The sequence below is a fragment of the Thamnophis elegans genome, chromosome 7 (genome assembly GCF_009769535.1).
Source record: "Thamnophis elegans isolate rThaEle1 chromosome 7, rThaEle1.pri, whole genome shotgun sequence".
In the NCBI taxonomy this organism is placed as follows: domain Eukaryota; kingdom Metazoa; phylum Chordata; class Lepidosauria; order Squamata; family Colubridae; genus Thamnophis; species Thamnophis elegans.
This window is the reverse complement of record NC_045547.1, coordinates 53,755,540-53,780,657: the sequence shown is the minus strand read 5'-3', so window position 1 is coordinate 53,780,657 and position 25,118 is coordinate 53,755,540. Positions and strand designations below refer to the sequence as shown.

The 25,118-nt window shown below is 41.0% G+C and overlaps 1 protein-coding gene across 4 annotated transcripts in view; it reads left to right on the top strand.

The window, feature by feature from the left end:
* Window positions 1–25,118, top strand: part of ARID2 (AT-rich interaction domain 2) — a 171,756-nt gene that overhangs the window by 109,158 nt on the left and 37,480 nt on the right. For all 4 annotated transcript variants that reach the window (XM_032221274.1, XM_032221275.1, XM_032221273.1 and 1 more), the window contains 2 exons: window positions 11,070–11,218; window positions 19,976–20,114. In XM_032221274.1, coding sequence (XP_032077165.1) covers window positions 11,070–11,218; window positions 19,976–20,114 — 288 coding nt within the window. The remainder of the gene's footprint in view (window positions 1–11,069; window positions 11,219–19,975; window positions 20,115–25,118) is intronic.

The following is a 25,118-nucleotide window of genomic DNA, read 5'->3' as shown; positions in this document are numbered from 1 at the left end:
ATATTTTTTACTGTTGCCTTTTTGTTACATTTGTTATATTTGTGCTGATAAATAAATAAAGGGAGACTAGTATAGATCTATTTCAAGCTATTTAGCTCTCATCAGCTAGCCATACCCTTACTGGGAATCGAACCTGTGCTGTATTGCCTTTTAGGCAGATGTGTTAACCACTGAACTACAGGGCTCGACTCCTTATCAGCCAAGCCAGGGTGAAAGGTATATATTTAAAGTCACAACCCCTGGTATGCCCAAATATGGGAGGAAGATTACTACTTCCATTCTCTGTCCTTCGGCTCGTCACAAGAGACCATCCAGACAGAAACCCAATATTTTTTACTGTTGCCTTTTTGTTACATTTGTTATATTTGTGCTGATAAATAAATAAAGGGAGACTAGTATAAATCCATTTCAAGCTATTTAGCTCTCATCAGCTAGCCATACCCTTACTGGGAATCGAACCTGTGCTGTATTGCCTTTTAGGCAGATGTGTTAACCACTGAGCTACAGGGCTCGACTCCTTATCAGCCAAATATATATATATTTGTCCTTTGTCTGGCTGTGCATGAATCATTCAATCTAAACCTCCATAGAGGGTGGTTGCAAATCAGCCACAGAGATCCTAGAAGAAATGCATTATGTGGCTCTCTTCTAGTCAGGTATGGCCCCAGGGTGAAAGTAACATTGCTCATACTTCTGAATAATCTTCAACCATTTTAGACCTTTCTGCAATGTTGATATTGTTGACCATTATATCCTGTAAACTGCCCTCCAAAGGTTGAAAGTTGGGATAGTTTTTATGGTAATTCAGCTTCTAACTAGATGGAACATTCTAACTGATCATTAGGGCATCATCCCTTGATTTCTCTAGTGTGGGTTGCCATAAGACATATTTCATTTCTACATGAAAAACTGTTGTATGCAGATGCCAGGCCATTATATATTACCCTCAGCTGGCGATATAGAAGTCTTGAACAGTTATCTGAACATGGATTAGAAGTCCATGCTGCATGACCATCTATGCAGAGATGAAATCACAGCAAGACAAATGTATAATTTGTTAATAAATGATTGGACAATCTGAAATGTTGGTCTAGTTGTTACATCTGATGAGGTTGTCTGGTGTGAGAAGCCTTCATAAAACAGAGGGTCCTGCTTAAACTACATGATCGGAGGACCTTTTGCTCAACTTGGCTGATGTTTCGGTTATAACCCTAGCTGAACTGGATTTATTTAGTGCAGTGGTAGTCAACCTGGTCCCTACCGCCCACTAGTGGGCGTTCCAGCTTTCATGGTGGGCGGTACAGGTTTTTTCCGATGTTGAAGCACTTTCCTTTTTAAAATTTAATTGACTTCCCTACTTTATAAATCACCATTACCGGTGGGCGGTTAGAAAATTTTACTATTAACAGAGATACAAAAGTGGGCAGTAGGTATAAAAAGGTTGACTACCCCTGATTTAGTGTATTGCATATCATACATGCACCATATATTAACATTTTACCTAGATTAGTAAAACACAATAAAATATAAATGTTAAAAATATCTATATTCAATCAATGTTTAGGCTGTCTAACCATTGAAATGCAATGAATGGACTGAACTAGAATGATCAGGTGACAGTAACTCACTTCTCAAGTACAACTTGGCTGCAGTTCATGCAGAATGTGGAAGCCAGATTTCTGGCAAACCTCCCCACTACTGTAGAAAAATATCAATATGAAGCTTGCTGCACTGGTTATCAGGCTTCTGGGCTCAATTCAAAGTGCTGCTTGTCTCCAATAAATATATATGGTTTAATACCAGATTATATTGGGTACCACTTTTATCAGAATGACTACTCATCCAACCAAATATCAGGTAGCAGTGAAATCATGTCTCTTCTATGATTATCCTCAAGCTTTGGAACATCAGCTGCCCTTCCCTCCTTTCAAAACAGATGTGTCATATTATTCCATTAGATATTTGGTTTTGAATTATGCTGCATGACCATTATTGTTAGTCTTTATTTTGTTCCATGCTTGTTTTTATAGTTCTTGAAAACTGGCCAGGAAATATATTGTTAAATTAATAAGCACATTTATTGGTTTAAAATTTACTGGTAAAAATGTTTAGTTGTTCCAACTATATAGGAAATGGTGAAATTTCTCCATGCTGCTAAAGGTGATCAAGGGGAAAGATTTTCCAATGGATCTCTCTGTCAGCATCCCAGTGATTTTAATTGCAGGGATTTGGGCACCATCTTACTTTTTGAGTATCAGTGATTTAAGTGGAATTTGACAAGAATTCATTTATATAATAGACCAGTATATTTTATTGAATAATTGTAATATCCTTTCAAGATTTGGATATTTTGTTCCTGTAAGTTGTGGAAAAAGATTGTTATAAAATGAGAAAGTCCTTCAGATTTTTGTATTAACTCCCCAAATTGATTGGTTTTCTAATTTTTTTGGAATGGAAACAGAAATTGCCAGTAAAGTGGTTTTAGTGAAATTATTATTTAAATTGATTGAAAATTGATTTCCTGGATAAAATCTAAAACTCTTTTCTGTTAAATGAATGTTTATGATGTTATAAGATGCCTTCTTTCATCTACCCCCAACTGTATAGAAAATGAATGTGAAGGAGAATGATATGCAGAGGAACATATCCAGAAAAGAAAAGTTACTGAGGAAAAAAATGGCTAGTAATTTCCTGTGTGAGGGCATAAATGTGTGGTTGGGGGTCTATGGAGAGATCACCCGGGAGTTCAAAAACTGTGGTAAAACAAAGAGAAACTGCTTCTAGACACAGGACTCCATTTATTTTATGCTGAGAATTTCCATCTTCATTTTTAAGGAATTATGTACAGAGTTGAAACAATGGTAGAATTTAAATAATAATAATTTCTTTTTCAAAATAATTGCCTCAGGTATCTTTTTAAAATTCCAAATGTTATTTGGAAGATATTTTCAATGGCTGAATCCTTTCTGCAGTTGCTCTTACTTGTGGTTGCACATATTTTTTTAAAATTTTTTTTGGTGTAAGCTGTGCTTGTCTCAGCTGATCACTCAGTACAACCTCCAAGAAATAGATTTGGAGAGAATGTCTAGATACAGTTTTATTACATGCTATAATTTCATTATCTAGTAAACCATAACTTTTTATTTTAAACAGCTTATTGTTTCAGTATCTAGTAAGCTATAATTTTTTCTTTTAAAAAGCTTTCTTTAAATAAGAGATAATTTTGGAAGGATAAACTCAGATAAACGTTCGTGAGTCATACTGGAAAAAAGAATATGTGTTAGTTCATATCTGCTATTTGTAAATTTATTTTTAAATTATGAACCTTATGTCACAGCTGAAATGAAGGATGTAGAAATGATGTGATACTAATCTAATGTTCATTTACATCAAATCACTTATACAATTGTCTGATAAGAGCCGAGGTGACACAGTGGTTAAATGCAGTACTGCAGGCTACTTCAACTGACTGCAGTTCTGCAGTTCGGCTGTTCAAATCTTACCGGCTCAGGGTTGACTCAGCCTTCCATCCTTCCGAGGTGGGTAAAATGAGGACCCGGATTGTTGGGGGCAATATGCTGACTCTGTAAACCGCTTAGAGAGGGCTGAAAGCCCTATGAAGCGGTATATAAGTCTAACTGCTATTGCTATTGATAAAAATATAAAGATTTTCTGTCTCAAGAAAATCAGTAGAGCATATTATTCAGATCTCTTAACAGGGTAAATTGAATCAGATATCCTAGTAAAGGAGATGAGAAGTGCAGCTTTGAGAAAGTAATCCCTATTAAAAACAATAACTTAGTTGCAACAATTTGAATCTGCTGTTCAAAATGCTTATGAAAGTTAATTCTGCTTTAATCAAAATAAATCTTTATAGACCTCACCTCAGCAAAGGCATTGTCAATGGTTATAAAACTGGAAAGACTAGAAACATTGCTAACAATCATGGCCACCTTCAATAACATTGTTGCTCTTCCCAAGAATGTCTTTCAACAGAATTTATCCTAAGAATAAGGTATAAAATAGTCCAGAAGGACAGAAAAACTGGCAAAGGAAATGCAAACAATGATTTCAATATTCATGAGTCCACAAAATGGAAAATACTGAACAAGAATAGTATCCATGAGATAATGCCAAGTAGGAAACCACTGCTTTCCAGAAACTACATGGCTGCCTGACATATTTGCTAAAGATTGTCTGGATGATCCAGCAGTCTATTGGAACCATGTTCAAATAACACATATAAAAGTGGAAGTGTTTAGTATTAACAAGAAATGTGCTTGGAGAAAACAAAATACCACATTCCAAGAAAAGAATTTCATTTTGTGAAACGATGGGAGTATCATGGAGCTGCCTTTTGATCACAGGACCTATATAGTTCACAATCATAGTGGAACAGTGGGTTCTAAATTACAACAACAATTTTGTAGGAGAATGTAAAGTTATCTGTCAGTGAGCTCAAGCTTAAATGAATGCTGGTCATGCCATAAAACAGTAGTAAATCATAATGACAAGCAGAACTTTACATTTTAGAATAGCTAAGTTGAAGCCCTTAATCAATTGAAATGTTGAAGTGAGCAATTCATTCAAGACAGTCCTTGAATATAACGAAGCTATAACACTTCTGTAGGGAGAATAGGCCAAGCTGATGTGTGGTATTGATTGACAAGTACAAGAAGCATTTGGTTGAAATCATATTGTTAAAAAGCTGCCACCAATTATTAAAACGTAACATGCTTTGTTCAACAAAGAGATAGGTTGTTGCCTCAGTGTATCCAATTAAGACATTATTCAGTGCATGGTTTCTTGAATCTTTTTGATCAATGAAACTCAGATCATTTTGCAGGTCACAATACTACAGAGTTACAGATAGTTCTAGAGGTTTATAAGCATTCATTGGTCATTTTTTTGGATTGAAGCCTCCAGACAAGTTTAAAGTTCTGATTACAACCTGTAAGAATTATTGGAATGAATTTTTTTTTAAAAAAACCTGCTTTCATTCACTTTATTGTTAGGAGTTTGTATCCACCTAATTTTCTTAAAAAAATATTTGTATATTCCCTGCTAAAAAAATCAGTTTGTTTTTCAGTTGAATTGCTGAACAGCTTATATGTTATATTAAAGATGGAAAGAATTCTGAAGTGATTTATCATCATCTTTTTACATCTCAAAAACCTAGCATTTTAACGGGGGTGTGTAGACTTTCTAAATTCACTGTAATTCTTCTGTAACATTTATAGTATGCCTATTAAAATTTCCTTATACAAGGAAAACATTCTCAGGATAAAAATATGTTTAAATAACTTGCAAATTAATACATCTGTGAGAGTTTAATGTGAAGACTTATTGTAGTCAAATATCCCAAAATGTTTCTGCACATAGGAGTATCTGCATGATGCTCTTTGTGTAGAAACGTTTTGGGATATTTGAGTATAATAAGTAAGAAAAAGACATAATGCGGATTTTGAAGAATGCATTTGTAAAAGTGGTATCCATTCCTAATGTAATCCATTTCATTCTTTTTCCACATTGTATAACTTATTGGTTACTATGCATTTGTGTTCTGTAGTCAGTTTTTATTCTAAAACCTGCCTCATGACAACATTTGTAAATTGTCTAATTTTTGTTCTCTAAATAATAGAAATTCTGAATAGTTTCCAGGTAGTAGTCAAGAAATTAATACAGGAAAACAATCTGACACATGTTCCACACGAGGTTGTAGTTTCATGGGTAGGGAATTTCATTCATTCTGATGACAATGTACAACTGATTCTGTGGACTCGTTCCTTTAAATTTTGTGAGATGTTCTGGATTTGCTGCATAATCTGGTGAAGCAGGTAAGGTGGGCTCTACAAAAAATCTGATTTTTTAATCAGCTTCTGTTAGGTCACCTACTTATTATTTATTTATTTAGAAAATTTATAGGCCACCCATCTTGCCTCAAAGTAATTTGAGGTAAATACAACCTTATGTAGAAAAAGTGACTAATTTTTGTTCTCTAAATAATAGAAATTCTGAATAGTTTCCAGGTAGTAGTCAAGAAATTAATACAGGAAAACAATCTGACACATGTTCCACACGAGGTTGTAGTTTCATGGGTAGGGAATTTCATTCATTCTGATGACAATGTACAACTGATTCTGTGGACTCGTTCCTTTAAATTTTGTGAGATGTTCTGGATTTGCTGCATAATCTGGTGAAGCAGGTAAGGTGGGCTCTACAAAAAATCTGATTTTTTAATCAGCTTCTGTTAGGTCACCTACTTATTATTTATTTATTTAGAAAATTTATAGGCCACCCATCTTGCCTCAAAGTAATTTGAGGTAAATACAACCTTATGTAGAAAAAGTGACTTGGACCTTGCCTCCGTTGTGTATGACTGATTATTAACAGGCTTACTGTCCTACGTTAAAACATGTTCAGAAATGTCAAGTGGTTGTCTTCACATGTTTGAAATTCACTATCTGAACTGGTACATAAGTCTTGGTGGGAAATACATACTGTATTTATCCCAGCAGTCATTTGATTAAGTTTCATTTTAATCCAAAATGTTAACAAAATTTTGTACCCTGATGCTATTTTATCATGGTTGGATGGATGGATGGCTGGATGGGCAGGCAGGCAGATGTTTAAAATTTGTCTAGGGATCTTTAAATTGTAATTATTTCATGAGTGATATTTTGTAAAATAGGGTTTAAATCTGTTAAACAATTAAATCTAAATTACAAATAGAATTTAATCTTCATTATATTTGATTTGTAAATGTTGTATTTATAGTAATCAGAAGCTGTAAAATTATTTAATATTATTTTTCCGTTGAATATGTTACCATGAATCTCTTCCTGTTTATTCTTTATGTTGTTAATATTATGGTTAATTTCTATCTATAAGCTGTCTTCAGTATATTTTTATGAATCCTTTCTTTGTTCTACTTGACCCCTTTTTCAAGATGAGAAGCCAAGAACTAAACTGAAAACTAGGAAAACTAAGAAGAATATAAAATGATTCTGGGAACTGATAATTGTCTTGATTTTTTAAAATAACTAAATGGATGAAATTTCACAAAACCGTTCCTTTGTAGTATATGCTTGGTTGCAAATAGCTGCCTATAAAGGGACATAACTAGTTTAAAGTTTAGAATTGGGAAAGGATTTGGCCAGTTATCTGTCACTTTCTTTTCATTTGGTTATCTTGGGATTCAAAGTACATTTAGAACAGTATGATTTGCTTACAATTTTATTTGTAAAAAATATAAAAAACAGGCATTTCTGAACTTCAAAACTGAATTAATTTTTCAACTTGGCTTTCATCAGGAAAGATACTAGACAAATAACTTGTTTCTTGTTGGTTACCAAATACTTATTACTTGTTTGACATTTTTGAAGAACAGTGTGGAAGAAAGGTAAATGACAAGTTATGATGTAATTTTTTAGAGTTAATTGACAATTCATCAGACCTTCATGATATTACCTAGTTTGGTAATGAAATGTCTGCAAGAAAACAACTAAGCTCAGAGAGCACCAAGGATCCCATAATGTATGGAATGAGAGTATGGGGGAATGTATGAAAAAAGGTATAAGTGTATGAGAAAGAAAGGATAAAATGTCTCTGTTTATTTACATGGGTTATCTGTTTTCAAGGTTGAGGTTCACACCAATATTGATATATTCCCATCCAGTGTGATCAATTATCTTCTAATGTACTTTCTCAAAGTTAGTGCCTGAGGGGGGGAAAAAACTCTCTGATATAAAATCACAGTTCTGCAGAACTTCTTTGTGAATACCAGCTAGGAAATTAGGTTTGGCCTCGTGGCTGAAATTATTCTGCTTGGTAGAATTCTGTGCATATTCATGCTGATAGATAAACTAGTAGCTTTAATGGCTAGGAACGCCTTTTTTCATCTCTATCTAATTCATATGCCATTATCCATCCTGTTAGAACTTTGCATAGACTCTAATTAAAATACACAATAAGTGAATTGGCCTATTAAATGGTAATTGTGGTGGCCAGCTTGGAAGAATTTAAATGAAGAAAGCTTCTCAAGGTGTCCTAGATGAATGCTAACCTCAAGAGGAATGAGGCAGACAGGTACTAACATGGACAAGGCTAACATTTGAGACAACTGGAGGCATCAATAAATGAGATGCCTGATTTGAGACCTCTTATCAGCCCTAGAACATGCAGAGATGAGTGCAGGTCAGAATGGAGGAAATCTGCATGTCTTTTTTCCATTTGAGCTTCTTAAAGCATTAATATCTGAAGAAAGAATCTCTTAATGAGATGTATAAGTAGAATAAAAGTTTAAGTCTCAATTGTTGCCCATTTTTAAAATTATTAACTTGAATAAACGTATTTAGTTCTAAGTTTCACTTTTGAATTTTACAATAAAAGCAAATAATATTTACAGTATTTGTTACAGAAAGCTGAAGATAGGAATAAGGACAGCAATTTTAAATAAAAGTTCCTATTTAGTACTGTACTCCTGTATAAAGTTGAACTGGGGGAAATCATCTAACATGTTACCTCTCCCACATCTGTGAAAAACAGCTCTCTACCTAGGCTTCAAATTTTAAATATACGTTCTCTAAAATCGTTTTTCTTACAGAGGCTGACTGACATTATTCTGATATTCGTTACTGAATACTTGTTTTTAACCTTTTCTGCTTAAAGCATTTTTACTCAATGGATTTACTTAAAAATCTATTTACTTAAGATTAATAAAAGAAGTTTCCACAGATTTGCATACTTTATGAATGAGTAAAATTTCAGAGATGTACAGGTAGTCTTCCACGTACATCATTCATTTAGTTACAAAGTTACAATAGCATTTAAAAAAGTGACTTATGGCTGTTTTTCAGTTACAACTGTTACAGCATCCCCATGGCCACACATGATCAAAATTTAGATGTTTGGCAACTGACATGCATTTTTGAATGTTACATTGTCCTGGGAGTAATGTGATCAGCTTTTGCCACCTTCTGACAAAGTCAATGGGGATGTGAGGGCGATCTGGCTGCGACATCTGTCACCCCATTGATCGCCAGGGTGGATTCGGCTGATCTAGGTGGGTGTCCCCTTCCTCCCTCACCGCTCCATGTGCGTCCCTCCCGAAGCTGCATGTTCGGTGGAAGAGGATGACTATCCCAGATAGAAGGAGTGTACCAATCTTCGGTCAAGGGTATACAATAGCTGAGCTCCCGTGCTAGAACCTCCAAACAATGGCGAAACCAGATTTATTTAACAAGCATGTTATTAACAACTGCAGTGATTCACATAACAACTGTAACAAGAAAGGTTGTAAAAATGGGGCAAAATTCACTTAACTGTCTTCCTTAGCAATAGACATATTGGACTCACTTGTCATAAGTTGAGGACTAGCGGGTTTCTAAGTTTCAGGGAGTAATAAAGTCATTATTACTATTGGTTACTTGGCTCCTATTTTAACTATACTTTCAAGTAGCATCCAGAGAACAATTAGGCGCTAGTAAAAATTTTCTCATATTGTGCAGATGTAAGCTCAGTGCCCGAAGTGGTGTGACGTAGTCAGTAAACTAAACTTCACAAATCAGCCTTCCTATTATTCCATGTTTTTTCTCCCACTACTTTCTTATTGCAGGGGTTTTATACTACTAGAATATTGTCGTTTGCTCCAAAGTTAGTTTTCAACTTTGTAGCATATTAATGCAACTTGTAACCATTTTTATATGAGTTCTTAACAAAACATCTCTAAGTAGAGACCACTTTTTCATTCTTCTTCGTGTCGTCACCCCTCTCCCCCCTTAAACCCAGATTTAAGCCATCCTGCTTAAATAACTTTGTGTGGAAAGCAAATTGGCAATATCCAAGAAGCTCCAACTCATTGGCTGCTTCAACTTGATTTGATTGAGCTTAGTGGCAGAAAGCAGTTGTATAGTTGCAAGAATTTAAGCCCTGTTCTGTATATAAAGCTATGAAGCCCATAAACATAATGATCTGTCTGTAAATTGAATGTTCTTTCTGAAGACCATAATTCATACTGGGATACCTTCAGTAATCTATTGCTAGTCAGGCCAAGCTTTCATACTAAATTATAGCAATTTAGTGCAAAAGGTTTCCAAATTATATTTAGTAATTTATAAATTGTACGTGTAATTGTACATGCATATATTATGTAAAATATACATAATATATAAATGTTGTATTGTATTATTCTATTATTAATTATATTAGCATTTGATATACTACTTTAGGACTTTTTTGTGACAATATGAATGTGTTGATAATGCAGAGACTATTTCCATGTAAGACAAGTGAGGTTGGGGATTGCTCCCATGTTAGAAACTTGTCATTAGGAAATGAAGAAAAATTTGGAAAGTTACATAAATAACAGAAAAAGGGTTTTATATTAACATTTTCATTGATGTATTATTTTTAAGTACTCTTTATCATCCATCTGAAGTGCTTCAAGAAGTATTTTATATGGTTTTTCCACTACAGGGGGTTGTCAGTAGTGTATGTGTTTTTGTGTAGTGTATGTATGTATATACACACATAATTAATGTGTTCAATAGCATGCATATTGATGTCAAATAATGATATAGCATGTTCTTAAGAGCTGCTAATACAGATTTTTTAAGCATATCTAACAGTCATTGAAAGGAGACAAAACGAATGCAGTAGCTTTGCTTTAAATTGCTTAGTGTGAAAAATATTGCTAAAATTATGCAGTATGTTTTAAATTGCCCAGTTGCTTTCCCCCCCCCCCCCATAAAAAGCAGTTGCCATCTGGAAATCGTCCTTAAAACTGTCTAATTCTGTGTTGAGTAAAAATAGAGCAGATATAGATAGCCTTTTGAGCAAATCTGTAAATAGCACATAGGCCTCTATTTTTATTTATTTATTACTCTGTAAAGACAGTATTTACAATCTACTTTAAATAAAATCATGGAAAGCTAATCGTGATATAGAGCTCTTTAATAATTAGTAGTTTACATATATGAAATTGTAAGACATTTAAATTTTAAAGCAATATCACTGGATGTTGGGAAAAGTATGAATATAATTCTTATTTTTAAACGTTCTTCTCACAGAGCACTTCTGTAATACCGGTACCAACAATGCAAGTTCAAGGTCCACCTGTCAGTTTGCCACCTTCTATATATACTGTATCAAGTCCACATGCAGAACAAATGAAAAAACCTGGTCAAAATTTCATGTGTCTTTGGCAATCCTGCAAAAAGTGAGTTTTCCATAATCCTTGCTAAAGATTAGTTTTATATATGTTTATGTTTTTGCTGATTGCATCAGTTTGAGATGCTTTGAAGCACTCACTGTACTTTATATACATGCTGGATTTTTCGGGGGTGTTGTTGTTGTTTTGTTTTTTTATGCAGGAGCCACATCTGAAAACATAGCAACCACCTAATGTTGGAATTCAAATATTCTTATTATCTCTGCAACATACAATTTTGTAGGCAGTTGGCCAGCTTACTTTGTTTATTGTCTAAAACCAAAAATTATGTCAAGTTAGCCAATAGACTATAAACAGTGTTGAATTGTTCCTGTCCGTTAGCTGAAAGAGCAAATCTTTACACAGCCAATAATTTCTCCTTTTTAGTTCTCTATCACTGAAATGTTTGGTAGTATTTTGCTGAAGAGCACCTATATCCCTTTACCTATCACCACCCCATAACATCCAGGTATTCATAATAGTTCCTTAAAAGTACATGATACCCTTTGTACAATTTCTTTGAATATCTCTTGTTTCATACTTGTATTTCCAGTGTTTGGCTGTGAGTATTTGAAATCTTGCATAAGAATCCCGAGAAGCCATGCAGAAACTACCATTATATTTTTCAACAGTGTTACATTTAAACTCTTGTTACTATTTTAGAAACTTTGGAATAATGTTGTTAAACTTTTCATAGATGACATGAGTTGTCTTTCCAAATAAATGAATACATTATACATCATACTGTCAGGTTCTAATGTAAAAGTGAGGGGAACCCCACCACCCGCAGTTCTGTATTGAGTATTTTTTATCTCCCTCACAAACACTGGCATGAACTGATATCCATTAGCAGGCAATTCAAAGTCAGGACTAACCGTCCAGTAACTGTCCCACCTTTTTAAACTGTTCCCTGTTCCATTTTGGTTTCAGCTGCTTGGCTGTTCAGTGTTGATGTCAGCAGTGGCAACAAATCTGATGTGGGCTCTGCGGTTCCGGGGGGGGGGTGTGTGTGTTAGCATCATGGTGGCCGTGTCCTTATGTAAAAGGCAATCTCTGCTTCTTGGTTCCCCACCAAAATGGCAGCCCTGGGTTGCCAGGCACACCAGGGCTAACACATACATTTAAATGTTGTGCCCTGTTTGCAGATAATCATACAATTATTTGGGTATTACCCATCCTCAGACATCTCTTCAGCAGACAACCCAATTCTGTATGATTGGATCCCTCCATATTCTGCTCTATTTCTCAGAGTAGGTATTAAAGAATAATGTAAATCAGATAGTGGATCCCCCCCCCCATTTATATTTCAGGTAATGGAGTGGTATCTCAGAGGCCAGAGAAATGGATATATTTTCCCTTGCCTGCCACTAGTTAAAGAGATTTTCTTCTCCCATTCAAACTTCTCTTTGCATAACCAGTGTAAAGACCTGCCCCAGCTGGTCCCTCAGGAAAGTAAGACTCTTGAGTCTTAAGTTGAATCAAAAGAACTTTTATTGAGAGAAAGTGGATGCAGGAAAGCAAGATGGAATCTGAAAAGTCCTATGCAGAGCACAAAGCAAAACTTACGTTTCCCCAAACCCAACCCCCTTGACCAGTCCATGGGCAGCCAATGTGATGCCACAAGGTTGTTTTGAGAATGCTGAGGTGCTAGGTAGATAACAGTTCTCCCTCAGGGTACAATGGCCTTGAAACCAAGCTGGAACCAGCTAGGAGAGAATCTGTTCCATCTCCGAAGACAATCCCACTTCCTAATTCCCAAGCAGTTACAGTAAAAGCAAAAGCATGCAAAATGCCAGCACGCACCCACCCACCCCTTCCAACAGAATGGCAGGACATGTTGGTGTGATATGCTGCTCCTCTGAACAGTGACGTTAGTTCTGGAGAGAAAACATAAAACAAGGGAAATGGATTTGGGTTTATCAGGATACTGATTATGGAAGTGTTTGACGGGTTTAGGGGCTCTAACATGGTGATGGTCAACCCATTCATTTTCAGCTGTTGAGAAATCTTTCCAGACCACCCTATGCCTGTGGTGGTGAACCTATGGCACGCGTGCAGAGCCCTATGTGGGCACGTGCACCATCACTCCAGCCCAGCTCCATCGTATTTCTCCATCGTATTTCTCGTTGTCTTTTGCAGGGAAACAAAATTTTGTGGGACTAAAAATAAATTCATTCAATCAATTCTAACTTCTCACGAAGTTGGAATTGATTGAGTGAACTTTTTACTCCCACGCTTCATAATGAGGGAGATGGGGTCCTCTCCTCCTAAAGCTCATTACGATGCGGAGCCACAATGCGACCCTGTGTCATCTCAGTTCGTTCTGGCCTCTCGGATGTCAGTTGCTGCCTGTGTTGGGATGCTCTGCCTCCCCGCTGGCCAGCTGAGCATGGGCCCGCTGCTCCTGGGCTCATCAGCCTATGGACATCAGATTCCCACCACCCAGCACCAGTTCATGGCTTCCTTCCCCCCCCCCAGGGAGAGAGAGAGGGAGGGAAAGAGGGAGAAAAACAGGCAGAGAGAGAGAAAGGGGGAAGAGGGAGAGAGGGAAAGAGAGAGAAGAGGGAAAGAGAGACAGGAAGGAGAGGGAAACGGGGGGAAGAGACTGAGACAGAGAGAAAGAGAGGAGGGAAAGGGAGGGAGGGAAAGAGACAGAATGGGGGAGGAAAAGAGAGAGAAAGAGAGTAAGAGGGAGAGAGAGAGGGAGGGAAAGAGAGAGAGAATTTCCCAGATTTCAAAATGCTGCTCCCCTTCTATCATTAGAGGCTCCAGGGGTGTGAAAATTTAGATCTAAGGGGAGAAGTAACCTGAGGTTCAATAAGCTGCAATGAAACACAGGGTGAACTTATCAAAGGCCAAGTCATGCTTGTAATCGTTACCTACAGTTATGGGGTTAATAATACGTTTGATTGGGAAGGACCCCAGTTTCTTTGATGGTTATAGAGGCTGCAGGAAGTGGATGAAAAGGTCACGAATCTTAAAACAGTTTGGGTTTCTCATGCTTCTTGTTGCTTGCTTCTTATAAACCTCATGTGCATCTGCCAGAACCTTCTTCAACACCGACCACGTATTTCGCAGTTGGGAGACCAACTCTTTCAATGATACGACTGGGAGGTCATTGAGGGGCAATTCAGGCATAGGATTGAAGTTCTGTCTAGTAGCCACTCTAAGAGTGAATCCTGTACTACTCTGCATAGAATTATTATATGCCACTTCAGTAAAATGCAATAAATCTATCCAATTATGTTACTAATAATTGGTATAACACCTGAGATATCGTTCCAACACTGAATTTACACATCCACACACCCCCATTAGTTTGGGGATGGGGTGACGAGCTAAGCCCCTGGTCAATCCCAAGTAGGTAAGAAATGTCCTCCAAAAGTTTTGGAATTGCACCCCTCTGTCTGAGATGATACGTTGGGGTGCTCCATGTGGTCTGTAGACATGGTGCAAAATTAGTATGACCAAATTAGTATGTGCTGAAAGAATCTTCTGACATGGGACAAAATGTACTTCCTTAGAAAATAAATCAGTTACCACCCATATAACTGTATTCACTGAACTTTTTGGAAGTTCGATAATAAAATCCATGGAGATCTCTTTCCAGGGTGCTGAAGGCTCTGCCACTATTTGGAGGAGCCCTGGGGTTTTTCCATGCAGTCTTTGGCTGAGGCGCAGACATGGCAACATGCCACATAAGTTTCAATGTCCTTTTTCAGAAACAGATACCAAAACTATTTTTAATTAGATGCAAACTCTTTACAAAGCCAAAGTGTCCAGTGGCCTTAGACAAGACCATCAGCATCTGGCTCTCCATTGCATATAGTTTAGTTCCCACCCTGGCTAGTCCGTCCTGGAAAGAACAAACATTTTCATTATCTTGAAGCCATTTGTCGTCCTTGAGGGCGGCTTTAAGTGCGGCTGTCACCTAATGGACAAATTTATCATTTTTCTTTTGCTTGTGCTCGGGAGGTAACTTGGGCACCCAGTTGACTGGATGAGAGTAGAGATTTGACTATATATGCTTTAGGGCAATTGTATTGACACATTAGGGATAAAGCATCAGCCTAGAAGTTTTTGTCCCCCTGGGAGATAGTGCAATGGGAAATTGAAATGGTTAAAGTACTGCACTTATTGCACCTGCTGTGGGGTTTTTAGTGCCTCTTAAGTTCTTGTGGTCAGTCCATACTTCAAAAGGCACCTTGTCTCCCTCAAGGAAATGCATTCAGGTTAGCAGTGCCCAACACACCAGTTTTCTGGAAGTGTAAGTGCAGAGTTGCAACTGGCCACTATCATTTTTCTGTAATAACATAACCCCATGGAGACATTGCTAGCATCAAAAGGATGTTTGGGTTGACTCAGCCACAAACGATCCTTTGAGCTACTCAAAAGCTGTCTGGCATTCTAAAGTCCATTTAAAAGGCTGGCTGGGTTTAGGTTTAATCTTAAATCTGCGTTGGGATTGCCTCTGCCTCTGCCTGGCTCGGCTGTGCACTTTTCGCCTGGAGAGAGACAAAGCTTTGAATCACTGTCATTTCTCCAGCTGGGAGAAAAGTGTTTGGGCACCTATGGGGTGCTTGGGAATGGAGCAAATCCCTCTGAAAACATCAAGTGAAGGAAATGGAAGTAATCTGGGGAAAGTGGACAGATAACTCTGAAGTGGGTGATGAGTGGGTGGGTCATGGGAGGCACCTTTCCTAAAACCCTAAGTGTGAGAGTCAAAGAATAAAAGAGCAAGTGAAGGAAGAGGGTGCCTTCGCCTTCTACAGGGTGCCTCTCTTGCTCGGGTTCTGCTCCCCCCCCAAAAAAAATTCTTGAAGGGCTTTAGGAACGGAAGGAGACAGGAAGGAGACTGAAGTAGCCAGGAAATAAAGAGGGCAATCCAAGTCACCCACAGATTGATAAACCAGGGTGGGAGGGTGAGCGATTTGCGGCGTCCTGCCTCACCGCTGGTGAAACGAGGCCAGGGAATTCTTGACACTTCCCCAGGAATGCCAGGGAGGGGATGAAAAAGGGTGCCGCAAAAAAAATTTGGGATGTTGAGCGAGAGGGGCAGATGGAGATAATCCATCCCAACACTCATTCTGTTTTGTTTAAGGGGATCCCTCAGGAGAGAGAATAATGGCTTGGGAAGGAAGCACCAGGTTCAACTGCAGTGGGATATGCCAGTTGAATGTGTAGCATGTGTTGTGTCCACCTTGCAGAAGCGAGGGGGGAAGGGCTGTTCTGATCTGCGCTGGGTGCTGGGGGTGGGTGAAGAGAGAGAAAGCCTCTTGACTCCTGTGCATGTTTTTTCATTTTTCACTAAGCGTAAACATGTGTGTGGTGGGGAGCAAAGCTCTTCCCATAGGAGAAGAGTGCAATTTGAAAGTTGTCAGCAAATACACACAGAACTTGACTGGTGAAATATATGGCAATCGCTGCATATTTTCAGTGGAATGAGAAGATGCCTCGTGTGAATTCTGCTTGCCACTCACATCTGGGTCCTCCTCGCACTCTCCAATTTTGCTCCCTGCTTCTCCTTAAGCACCTGTGCTTCCTGGGAAGCCTATGAATGAAATGGGAACTATAGACTTCCATGCACACTTGTTTGCCACTCGTTGTGGGGAGGGTGGGTAAGAGGGGTTCATGTGAAGCCCGCTGCGAGGGTGTGAGAACTGAGCCTTATCTGTGGTGTATAAGGGTAGAAAATACAGAAATGTGTGTGTGTTGTATGTAGGTGATCCCATGGCCCTTTCTGTTTTCTTCCTACTGGTAGTCGCTTAAACCTGTAGCAAGGGAGTATGTCAGGAAAAGTTTGAGAGCCAGCAGTGTCCACCCTCTTTTCCGCCTCAAATTTGGGGCCGGGCTAAAGAAACTGGAGAGAGTGAGCCTTCTCCTCTCCCGAGGGGGGAATCTGGAGCCCGCCCAGGAGAAGCCTAGATCAACTGGTGGGTGGGGAAGCTTTTACTCTCTTTTTCTTCTTAGAGTCAAGGAGGATAGGGAATGAGGAGAGGGGAAAAGGCTGTTGAGCTTGCTCTAGGCCAGAGGTGTCAAATTCAAGGCTCATGGGTTGGATGTTTAGATCTGGCCCAGAGGCCGTGGGGGTGGGGGGGAGGGCTGCTTACGTTTTCGGCTGGAAGGCCAAAAACAGGCCATGTGGGGGAACACCCAGGAACTACGTGTGGCCATTTTTGGCCAAGAGATTGCTGCAGGAGGCAATGGAGGCTGAAAAAGGGGCCACAGGGGGAACGCTTGGGGCCTCCATACGGTCCGTTTTTGGCTGGGAGAGTGCTTTAGGAGGACATGGAGGCCAAAAACAGGCTACAGCAGGGCCGCCCGGGGCCTTCACATAGCCGTTTTAGGCCGGGGGAATGCTGCAGGAGGACTGGCTTGGACTGGATTACAATTCTGAGGCCTCAAGTAAGTGCCTGATTGGGATAGAAAGCAAGCACCTCCTATGTTACTATTACAATTTAATGCCAGATTTTACATACTATAGGTCCATTTAATCAACAATCAGTGCCCAAAGTGCACAACCTCAAAATGCAATGCAAGTGCCCACCATGCATGCACCCTGACCCCCTGTGCATGTGTGTGCGCCCCCTGCTATGTGCCCCACCCCCCTTTGCCCATTTTTGGCTTTCATGCTGATGCAGGAGGCTTTCCAGGCCCCAAATGGGGCAAAATGCAATGCAAGCTCCCCTGCACATGCACCCTGGCCCCTGCGTATGCATGGCAGAGACCCAAAGACCTGCTGGCCAGCAGGAGGCACTTGGGCATGCAGAGTGGAGCTGGCCTGGGGTGATGGCTGGCGTGCCTGCGGAGAGGGCTCTGCGTGCCACCTGTGGCACACGTGCCATAGGTTCACTATCACGGATCTATTCTGTATTTTGTATTTTATATTCTGTATTTTATTTTGTATCTATAATTGACAGCCATTTCTCTTTACCGTCATGGAAATTTATCTCTGCTCTTAGATCTTGTATTATCATGTTATTTATGCTATTTTATTTTTATTATTAGTTGAATAATAAGAATACAATAGTATAAATAGCTTTTCTGCCTGGAGAACCATGGGGTATAAATTTAGAAATAAAAAGTTTACTGGAATATGAAGAATAAGTAATAAATGTTTGCCAGTAATATCTGGTAGAAGAGATAGGAAAATGGTTATAGTAAAGAACTGTAGAAAGAAAGTAGGGAAAAATGCATCTTGAGCCTATGTCAAACGCCAAACATGGCCACACCTGCCCGGCATGCCCACCATGCCGAACTCTGACCACCACCCCTGGCCCTCCAAGGTCAAAGACATCCTTGATACAACCCTCAATAAAATTGAGTTTGAGACCGCTGCTCCCCTTACTGATTTCCGTCGCAGCTGCCATAAGAAAAATAGGACTTGATTAACAAACGAGCCTTTCATTATGCAACTTCTTCAGTCGTGCCTGGTTCTCTCCTCCTGCTCCTGCCCCATGTACACCTTTTTTGCCCGCCATGCAACAATTGCACCTCCCTTTTGGGCATTTCCTGAAGTGGAAGGGAGGTGATTATAAAAATTATTTCAGGCATCCCAGGGCGAGCTAATCCAAGCTACTTTTCATTTCTAATGAGAGGAAAGAAACAGACTCATTGGGGGAGAAACTTCATCTCCCTCTGGGCGAAAAATGTTTGGAGAACTATCGCCAGCCCCCTCCACTCCATCCCACTGTCTGCTTGCCCAGAGCCTCAATCAGGACCAAATACTTGGCATGCCCCTGTCTTACCTGCCCTGCCAGGAAAGCAAAGAGTTCCCACAAGGCCAGCAGCAGCATGGGCAGCTGCTTGATGTCCAACATGGTACCCGTTTCAGTCGAGAAGTGTTCCTGCAGCAGCTGGCCCAACAGGCAGGGTGGGTGGATGTCAAGGCATGCTAAGGCCTGTTGTAGCTGTGGGCAAGCAGAGAGGGTGGGGCTGTGCTCCCACTCACGTCAGTCCCTGTGCTTGCCACCTCCTGCACATTAAAAAAAAAGACCTGAAAATAAGCCCAAGTGTTATTTTCAAGCCCAAAAGAAAACAAGATCTGCTAGGTTGGCAGAAGCTGGGACAAGGAAAGGGAACTCACTCTGTTACGCGGCGCTATATATTCGAACACTGAACTGCCAACCTTCTGATTGACAAGCTCAGCGTCTTAGCTACTGAGCCATCACGTTCCAATCCCCCCCCCCCCCCAATCAGTCCACCAGCAGCCAATGTGATGCTCCAAGGTTGTTTTGAGAACGCTGAGGTGCTAGGCAGACAAGAGTTCGCCCTTAGGGCACAATGGCCTTGAAACCAGGCTGGAATTGGCTGGAAGGGAATCTGTTCCATCTCCGAAGATAATTCCCCCCCCCCCCCAATTCCCAAGCAGTTAAAGCAAAAGCATGCAAAAATGCCAGCAAGCCTTCTCCCCCACCCACTTCCAAAAAAAAGGTAAAACACAATGGTGGACCTGACAACTATTCAGTGCTACAAGCTTTTACTGTCATGGTGATATGGGAAGTCTTTATTAGCTACTACCTAATAAAAATATGTAAACTATTTCATTTCCATTTATTTATATATTTGTGTAAGTACTGCCTTTTCCTTTATAGAAATCTTGCACAGGTAGCTCTTGAAAATGGAAGTAGAACCCTTAAATAATTTTAGTTTGCCACTTTTGAATAACTTTTGTTTTTGAAGATTTATAAGTAATAGCTAGGTAAAAAATTGATTGCAAAAGAATACACTGTTTTCTGCCAAATTAAAATCCTTTCCATTTTCCAGGTGGTTTCAGACACCATCCCAAGTTTTCTATCATGCTGCAACTGAGCATGGAGGAAAAGATGTCTACCCTGGACAGTGTTTGTGGGAGGGCTGTGAACCTTTCCAGAGACAAAGGTTTTCGTTCATTACCCACCTACAGGTAGAAATTTCTCATTCCTTTTCTAGGGTTTTATAAAAATAATTTATATAAATAAAAAGTGTGTTTTAGAAATTTCTAGAGTGGTGAAGAAGAGCCAGCCATTTGGCATAAAAAATTTTTGGTAAAGTTTTTTTTTTCATTTTCATAACATATAATCACATGTATACTATTATATAGTATAATACATCGTATTGCATTATTAAATGTTTACATCAATTCATCTTACCATCAACTCCCCAAAAGAAAAAGAAAAAAAAAACAGTTATTGGCTCTTCTGCTCTCCATACACTATATTTGTGCGTTCACTTTCTTCTCCCTCTCTCATCCCCCTCCCTACCTCCTTTCTTCTCTCTGTCCTCCTTCCTTTCTCTACTTCCCCTTCCTCTCTCCTACTCCTCTCTCCCCTTTCCACTCCTCATTTCTCTTCTCCTCTTTCCCCTTCCTACCCTCTCTCCTATCCCTATTTCCTTCTCTTACCTCTCTCCTTTTCTTCCCACTCTTCACCTCATTTGCTTGGTGTATTTCAGATTCTGAGCAAGCTCCATTTTATGTTGATGGTATTCATAGTTCCTTTTCAATGTACATATTTAATTTTAAACATATATTCTCCTTTAAAAAAAAAGATAAACAGAAGAAAAAAGTGTACATATATAGTCATTGTATTTTTAACCCCTCCCCTCCCCAGCCTAATTTTGGTCGAGATGTAGACCTGTTTCTCAGCTATTCTCATCATTATATAATTATACATCCTTATGGGCCCTCAATTTGTGATTCTGCCTTTAATCCTCAATAGTTTCCCATTAAAAGTGTATTTCATGTTCTCTCCAATTTTTCCATGTCTTGGATTTGATTACCTTAGCAAACCTTGCTGTTCAATATTCATTTCAATTCCCTTAATCTATTGTATAGAATAACAAATGGTAAATATCTCGCTTTATTTCATCATCTTAAAAGTTCTATGTATATCCATGTTTCATATATTTTAACCCATGCTTAGTTGTCCTTCTGTTGTCATTTCCAGTCAATTTGCCACTCAGTTTAATTATCATGTATAAAAATGAATGGCAAACCTCTGCTTTACAACCTCCCCATGTCAGTTTCATATTTATATATTTTGGCCTTCGTTTAGTTGTCTTTCCATTGTTATATTCAACCAGTTAGCAACTTATTGTCATGTTGATATCCCTACATCAATATCAATATCATATTTATCCATATTCCATATATTTCAACCTTTGCTTAATTGTCTTTCCATTATTACATTCAATCAGTTGGCAACTCCATTTTATTGTCATATTTAGAAATAAAACCCTTATCTTAGTTTTATATTCTCCCACATAAAAATTTCTGGTTGTCTGATTTTTTCCTAGTAAGTCTTTTGTCCCACTTCTCTGCTCCTGCCCGCTCCCTTCTCTTTGCTTCAGTGCATCCACTCTCCCCAACTTTCCTCAGGTCACCACCAAAAGGATGTTTTTTTATTTCTCTTTGTTGGGGCAAAGCCTCCCCCTTCAAATTCCTTTATGCCACTAACAGCCTCAACCTCTTTTGTCTGCCTTTTGTTTCCCTCCGTTTCTACTCCTTCATTATCTTGCCCCCCTTCTTCTTTGAATTCTTCTTTAGATATCTGCTTCTCTGGGTTCAGAATTCTATTTAGGTTCGAGGTTCGAGGTTCATTTTATTTATATGCTGCCCTATTCCCGGCGGGACTCAGGGCGGCGCACAAACCCAAAGGAGGGGAAGGGAAACACAAAAACTACAACAAAAAATACAGGGAATTTAAAACAACCAACAGCCACACGATTTGAGAGGGGAAGGGAACTCATCGACCCCAGGCCTGCCGACACAGCCAGGTTTTAACGGCTTTCCGGAAGGCCTGGAGAGAGGTGAGGGTCCGAATCTCTGCGGGGAGCTCGTTCCAAAGGGCCGGAGCCACCACAGAGAAGGCCCTCCCCCGGGTAGTAGCCAGATGACATTGGCTAGTAGACGGAACCCGGAGGAGGCCTAATCTGTGTGATCTAATGGGTCTTTGGGAGGTAATTGGCAGCAGGCAGTCTCTCAAGTACCCAGGTCCAATACCATGAAGGGCTTTATAAGTGACGACTAGCACCTTGAAGCGTATCCGGAGAACAATCGGTAACCAGTGCAGCTCGCGGAGGATAGGTGTAACGTGGGTGTATCGAGGTGCACCCACAATCACTCGCGCGGCTGCATTCTGGACGAGCTGGAGTCTCCGAATGCTCTTCAAGGGCTGCCCCATGTAGAGCGCATTGCAGTAGTCCAGTCTTGAGGTCATGAGGGCATGAGTGACTGTTGCGAGTGCCTCCCGGTTCAGGTAGGGACGCAATTGGTGCACCAGGCGAACCTGGGCAAATGCCCCCCTGGTCACAGCCGACAAATGATGTTCTAAGGTCAGCTGTGGGTCCAAGAGGACTCCCAAATTGCGAACCCTGTCTGAGGGGTGTAAAATTTCACCCCCCAGCCTGAGTGATGGAATACTAGCCAAATTTTTGGGAGGAAACACAACAGCCACTCGGTCTTGTCTGGATTGAGCGCAAGCTTGTTAACCCCCATCCAGACTCTGACAGCCTCCAGGCACTGGCACATCACGTCAACCGCTTCACTGAGTTGGCACGGGGCGGACAGATACAACTGGGTATCGTCCGCATTATGATGGTATTTTATCCCGTGCTGTCGAGCCAAGGTGGCGCAGTGGTTAAATGCAGCACTGCAGGCTACTGCTAGATCAGCAGTTCAGCGGTTCAAATCTCACCGGCTCAGGGTTGACTCAGCCTTCCATCCTTCTGAGGTGGGTAAAATGAGGACCCAGATTGTTGGGGGCAATATGCTGACTCTCTGTAAACCGCTTAGAGAGGGCTGAAAGCCCTATGAAGCGGTATATAAGTCTACTGCTATTGCTATTGCTATCTCACCCAACGGCTTCATGTAGATGTTAAACAGGAGGGGGGACAGGACCGAACCCTGTGGGACCCCATATTTCAGGGGCCTAGGGGTTGACCTCTGCCCCCCCGACCAACACCGACTGCGACCTGTCCGAGAGGTAGGAGGAGAACCACCGAAGAACGGTGCCTCCCACCCCCACCTCTCGTAACCGTCGCAGAAGAATACCATGGTCGATGGTATCGAAGGCCGCTGAGAAGTCAAGAAGCACTAGGACGGAGGCATGACCTCCATCCCTGGCTCTCCAGAGATCATCGGTCAGTGCGACCAAAGCGGTTTCCGTGCTGAAGCCAGGCCTGAATCCAGACTAAAAGGGATCCAGATAATCGGCTTCATCCAAGGACCGTCGGAGCTGAAAGGCCACCACTTTCTCAACAACCTTCCCAACAAAGGGAAGGTTGGAGACTGGACGGTAGTTATTCAAAATGGCTGGATCCAGAGATGGCTTCTTCAGGAGGGGTCTCACCACCGCTGTCTTCAATGGCGGAGGAAAGAAGCCCTCCTGAAGGGAGGCATTCACCATCGCCTGGATCCAGCCCCACGTCACCTCCTTGCTGTTCGCGACCAGCCAGGAGGGGCACGGGTCCAGTGCACACGTGGCGGCACTCACCGCTCCCATGGCCTTGTCCACTTCATCAGGAGTAACAAGTTGAAAGTCAGTCCAGAGATGTCGCTCAAGACCCTCCCCGGTACCCCGGCTGGCTCTGCACAATTGGCGTTCAGGTCTATCCGAAGCCGAGCAACTTTGTCCGCGAGGAACTGGACATACTCCTCCACTCTACCTCGTAAGGGATTATCTGCAACCCTCCCATTTAGGAGGGAGCGGGTTACCCTAAACAAGGCGGCAGGGCGCGACTCAGCGGACGCAATCAGAGCGGCAATATAGGTGTTCTTAGCTGTCCGTATTGCCGAAAGGTATGCTCCGATGCAAGCTTTTAATAGTGCTTGGTCTGACTCGGATTTACTGGACCTCCAGCGGCGCTCTAGGCGTCTCTTTTGGCGCTTCATCTCCCGGAGGTCCTCGGTAAACCAAGGGGCCCTCCTGGATCCATTGCTGCAGATCGGCCGTAAAGGTGCAATCCGGTGGAGAGCCTCAGATGCTGCTGAGTTCCAAGCAGCAACTAAGGTCTCTACCGGACTGCGGGCGAGAGTATCAGGCACAACACCAAGTGCCATCTGGAAACCCTGAGGATCCATAAGACGCCTGGGGTGGAACCACCTAATCGGCTCCTCCTCCCTACAGTGAGGGATTGGTCTCTGAAAGTCGAGTCATAGGCCCCAATTTGATCCCCAACGATGGTCCGGAGGGCAAGGCCAGGAAATGTCTGGGAGGCAAGTAGGTCATAGGCGGTGGCTATAGCAGCGAAAGTTGCGGGGCCAGCCATAGGCGACGACAGGCCAGCAACACCCCTTCCCTCGGGAACAAAAGGACACACGGGAGCCAGGGAAACCCCACGGTAAAAAGGGGGGGAGGAAAAAGCCCCAGTCCCAGCTGTACCATAACACTCCCAGTGGTGGCAGCAAACCGGTAGGCCGTCAGGCTAGCAACCCTCCCTAACCCTAACCTTAATCCTAATCTTAAAATAAACTAACCCCACCCAATAATTCTAATCTAACCCTACCCTGTCCCTAGCCTGACCCTGCAGCAGCACAGACAGCGGATGGAGGCGTCAGACAATCAAGGGGGTCGGGTCCCCCCAAAACAGTCTCCGATAGCTGTCTCCACAGTAGCCAAGACAGTCTCAGCCAGCTCTTCCAGGCTCCAACAGGCTCCCTCGGCCCCGGTGGTCAGGTAGTCCCAGCCCGCCTTTCGCCACAGATGGCACAAAAAAATTCGCAAGATTGTTCAGTGCCGCCCGGCTACTTGAGCGATGTTACTCCACAAAGCGTTCAGTGATCTCTCTCTGATCTCAATATTCTCTCAGTATTCTCAGCGTTCACAGTATTTTCAGTATTTTTCAGCGTTCTCAGAATTCTCAGCGTTCTCAGCAGTTCCCATGACACTCAGTAATCTCTCTTTAACAGTCAGTCAACTCCCGGGAAACC